Source organism: Rhincodon typus, unplaced genomic scaffold, assembly GCF_021869965.1.
Source record: "Rhincodon typus isolate 14 unplaced genomic scaffold, sRhiTyp1.1 hic_rhity00006838, whole genome shotgun sequence".
In the NCBI taxonomy this organism is placed as follows: Eukaryota; Metazoa; Chordata; class Chondrichthyes; order Orectolobiformes; family Rhincodontidae; genus Rhincodon; species Rhincodon typus.
The window spans coordinates 4,890-9,685 of record NW_025972476.1 but is presented as its reverse complement, the minus strand read 5'-3'; the positions used below and the strand labels follow the sequence as shown (position 1 = coordinate 9,685).

The window sequence follows — 4,796 nt, the reverse complement described above, 5'->3', positions numbered from 1 at the left end:
GCACATCCCTGGGCACTACGGGACAATTTAGCACGGCCAATCCACCCTAACCTGCACATCCCTGGGCACTACGGGGCAATTTCCCACGGCCAACCCATCCTAACCTGCACATCCCTGGGCACTATGGGACAATTTAGCACGGCCAATCACCCTAATCTGCACACCTTTGGACTGTGGGAGGAAACTGGAGCACCCGGAGGAAACCCACGCAGGCACGGGGAGAATGTGCAAACTCCACACAGTCAGTCGCCCGAGGGTAGGATCAAACCCGGGTCCCTGGCGCCGTGAGGCAGCGGCGCTAACCACTGAGGTGCCATGTCTCCGTCAAAATCAAGCACAAATTCAAAAAGTTGAATAGAAATCTACATGACGGAACAAAAGCTTCCTAAGTTAAAAGTCACATCTCCTGGGCTGGCTGGCGGTGATTCTTCTCAAATTAAGCCGAGCAGGATAATTCAACTTTGAGAGCACATTCTGGGAGTTTCTCTTTGGGAGCAGAAGGGGAGTCGGACGATGACATCAACAGCGACCTTGCCGTCAAATAATCATTTCATGGGATCTGGGTGTCGCGTTTATTGCACGTTCCCAACTGGCCTGGAGGAGGCGGTAGTGAGCTGTGTCGCCCACAGACAGATCGAGCTAGGAAAGGCCTGCTCCTAACCCTTTTGAAGTGTGCGACAGGCCCCCTTCAGGAGAGATCTGGCCTCCTTAGCCAGTCTGGACGTGACTCCATGCCAACCCCCGTGGCTCCAGGCAACAGCTCTGAAGCTAATGCCGAGACAGACCTCAGTTTGTGGGGCAAATAGGGTGTCGGAGGGGTAAACAGAGGCTGGGCCTCAGCGTAAAAGACTAAAAAACCAAACCTTCAGAGAGAGCAAGGCCTAAAAAGGGTGGGACCCAGCTGAGAGAGAAAATAAGAAGTGTTAAACGAGTCGGAATTTATTTTACACCGTGTCAATGATTACATTATGAACCATTAAGACAGAGAAAAAAAAAGGTAGTGAATGTTAACAAAATGCTAACAGCAAACTGAAGTACTTGGGTCAAAACTGTACCAGAACAGGGTATAAACTTCCAGACCTGCCCCCCCAGCCCGGTTTAAACTTCCCACCCTCCGGAATGGGATTGTCGTGTGCGTTGAGGATGTAGTGGGAGCCTCAGCCCTCCCTCAGGAGTTGCGGATTGGAATGCTGCGTGGGAAGGGAGAGGGTAGAAGCGGTTTTGATGGGAACAGGACCCCACCCACAAACCCCTCGGTGCAGGGCAGACGGGATCGGACCATGCTCACCGACCCTGCCCCTCCACCACCACCAACCAACAACCACCACCCCCCCCTACCCACCGCCCCAACTTCAACTGCCATGGCGTTAGGGCAGCTCTGCCCCTCCCATGGCGCTGCTGCCGTGGGGTTCGGAAGGAAGAGATGCGAGTTTCCGACTGGCGCCAGCTCCCCCCAGCCACCCTTACCCCCCACCGTGTGACGGGGGGTGGGGAGGTGTTGGATTGGAACGGGAGGCGAGGCGAGCTGGCCCAGAAAATGCTCGTTTGTAGAGGGAAGTGGGAGTAAAAGGAGAGAGAGAGAGACAGCAGGGCAGAAAGAGAAGTGGACAGGGGAAAAGAAAACCGGGGAAGACAGAGATGGTGGGTGAGAAAGTGGGGAAAGGAGAGAGAGAGAGAGAGAGAGATTGAGCAAGCGGGAAGAGAGAGAAAATTCAGAGAAAAGAGGTAGAGAGAATTAAAAAAAAAGTGAAAACAGGGGATGAGAGGGGGGAAGAAAGCAGAGAAAATAGAGAGGAAGAGAGAAGCAGGGAAAAGAGAGAGAGAGGGAGAAAGCAGAGACAGAGAGGGAGAAAGCAGATAGAGAGAGAGGGAAAGAGAGGGGAGAGAAAGGAAGGAAAAGAGAGACAGATAGAGACAAAGAGCAGAAGACAGACAGAGCACAAGACGGACAGAGACACAGAGAGAGAGAGACACACAGAGAGGGAGAGAGAGAGAGACAGAGAGAGACAGAGACAGAGAGAGAGACCGACAGAGAAAGGGAGAGACAGAGACACAGAGAGAGAGAGAGAAAGCCAAGAAAAGACAGCAAGCCTGGGGAGCAGGGTGGGAGCAGGTTTCCAGAGGACCCGGTGAGGGGGTGGGGTTGGACATTATTTGAATGTAAACAAATCCTATCTCAGGGTCTCGGACCATTTCTACGGAAAAGAAAGAAAGAAAGAAAAATCTGCACCCAAAGAAATTGCACCTCACCCAATAGTAAAGATCATCATAAGGCATCAGATTAGAGTTTTAATCATCCTCCCCCCAGGATGGGGAGAGGCAAGGTCTGAGGAGAAACATCCCGCAAGTAAGAAAGGAAGGGCTCTGATATGCTACCTCTGCAGTACTGCACCCTGCCAGAAACGGGAGGGGGGTGTGCCCGAGTACTGCAGTGTTGCTAACAAAATTGGCCACCACCCCAGTTGAATCAAAGATGGCCACCACCATCCAGTTGACAGCAAAAATGGCCACCACCGCAGTTGAATCAAAGATGGCCACCACCATCCAGTTGACAGCAAAAATGGCCACCACCTCAGTTGAATCAAAGATGGCTGCCACCATCCAATTGACAACAAAAGTGGCCGCCACCTCAGTTGAATCAAAGATGGCCACCACCATCCAATTGACAGCAAAAATGGCCACCACCTCAGTTGGCACCAACATCAAAAATGGCCACCACCCCAGCTGACACCAAGTGCTCGATGGTCAAGTCAGACAAAGTGGGATTTGGTTTCGGAGAGGTGGTGGGAAACAGAGGAATAGATAAAGGCCTTCAACTGGCTTAGCGAAGCAAATCCATTCTTTTGTTCTACCCCCCCCCCACCAAGTTGCCCCTCATTCCATTCGCCTGACCCAACACGAGGGAGGGAAATGAGCAGGACGGGCAATGGGCTCAACAAATCCATCCCCCAACAGGGAAAGCAAAGAGTTAGCAACCCAACCGTGACTGGCACCCCTGCCAACATCCAGAGGGCATCAGACAGGGGTGGGGGGAAAGAGGCGTACTGGCTGTATATTCATTGAACCCCTTTACCCACCACACTGCCCCCCACCGCCACCAACGCCACCCCCCCGCAATCCCCCGAACGCCTCCACCGCGTGGCAGGACGGGTGGAGGTGGAGCGCGAGCAAGGGGCTACTTGGTGAAGGCTGCCAGGACAGCCCAGATCATCTCGTCGGCGTTGGGTTTGGCAGACTCCACCTCGGGGTTGAGTTCCAAGAGCTCGCGCGAGCGGCTGGTGGCCAACTCATACTGGTCATCCATCAGCGGGACGAAGGCGTTCTCCAGCACATCGGAGCTGTAGGCCAGGAGAACCAGTGCCAATAGCCGTCTCTCCATGTGCTGAGGCTCGCGGACCCACTTGTCCAGGAAGGCGCCCTGCACCCTCTTGACCAGCCGCTGTTTCAGGGTGTCGTTGGTCACCGGGTGCGTGGTCATGTCGAAAAGCAGGAAGTTCTGCTTCTCTGTCGTCAGCACCCCTTTCTCCACCAGGCTCTTGGCCAGTCGCTCTCGCACGTTGCGAATCTGGTAGTTCAGCTTCAGGGGGTTCCACGTTTCGCCTGGCATTGTGCCCCGCCCCATCGCCCAGCAGAGGAGGGAGGGAGGGATGAAGTGGCGAGGAGGTGCGCGGAAACAGAGAGGAACACACCGGTTAGAACCAAAGGAAATTGCAGCAGGAGACATTTGCACAGGATCGGAAGGAATTCAGAGGGGCTCGCTCAGTTTAGGAAGCCTGGACGGGTTGGGCCGAAGGGCCTGTTTGTAGCTCTACGATCCTCATTTTGTTAAAAATTCATTCACGGGATAAGGGAGCCATCGGCTAGTGTCAGCACTTAGTGCCCAGACAGCAGTTAAGAGTCAACCACATTGCTGTGGGTCTGGATTCACATATAGGCCAGACACAGCTAAGGATGGCAGTTTCCTTCCCTAAAGGACATTAGCAAACCAGATGGGTTTTTCCCCAACAATCATCATTAGACTCTTAATTCCAGATTTTTTTACTGGATTTAAATTCCACCATCAGCCGCGGCTGGGATTCAAACCCGGCTCCCCAGAACGTTAGCTGCTTCTCTGGGTTAACAGTTCAGCAATAATACCCACTAGGCTACCGCCTCTCCTTGATTCCACAGGCTCGTGACCCTCAGGGAAAGGTGGTTCTGCTCTGCGTCTCTGTTTCTAACGGGAAACTCCCTCACTTTGAAATTATACACATCCCGCCACCTCCCCCCAAGAGGGGCAAACATCTATTTCATACGATCTACCCTCAACACTCTGTTTTCCTGGCCTACCCCCAGATTGTAGCCACTTGTCAAAAAACAACACCTCTCTCTCTCCGCTTTGCAGAACACCTACGCTCGGTTCGCAATAAACAACTTCACCTCCCAGTCGCGAACCATTTCAACTCCCCCTCCCATTCCTCAGACGACATGTCCATCCTGGGCCTCCTGCAGTGCCACAACGATGCCACCCGAAGGTTGCAGGAACAGCAACTCATATTCCGCTTGGGAACCCTGCAGCCCAATGGTATCAATGTGGATTTCACAAGCTTCAAAATCTCCCCTCCCCCTACCGCATCCCAAAACCAGTCCAGCTCGTCCCTGCCTCCCTAACCTGTTCTTCCTCCCACCTATCCCCTCCTCCCACCTCAAGCCGCACCTCCATCTCCTACCGACCAACCTCATCCCGCCCCCTTGACCTGTCCGTCCTCCCTGGACTGACCTATCCCCTTCCTAACTCCCTACCTACACTCACCTTT

At 53.6% G+C, this 4,796-nt stretch overlaps 1 protein-coding gene across 1 annotated transcript; it reads right to left on the bottom strand.

Moving 5' to 3' along the window:
- Positions 1-923: 923 nt before the first annotated feature.
- Positions 924-3,937, bottom strand: LOC125482184 (Golgi phosphoprotein 3-like). Its single transcript, XM_048594190.1, has one exon. The coding sequence runs from the start codon at positions 3,722-3,724 to the stop codon at positions 3,176-3,178; it is 549 nt and encodes a 182-aa protein (XP_048450147.1). The 5' UTR covers positions 3,725-3,937; the 3' UTR covers positions 924-3,175.
- Positions 3,938-4,796: the final 859 nt, after the last annotated feature.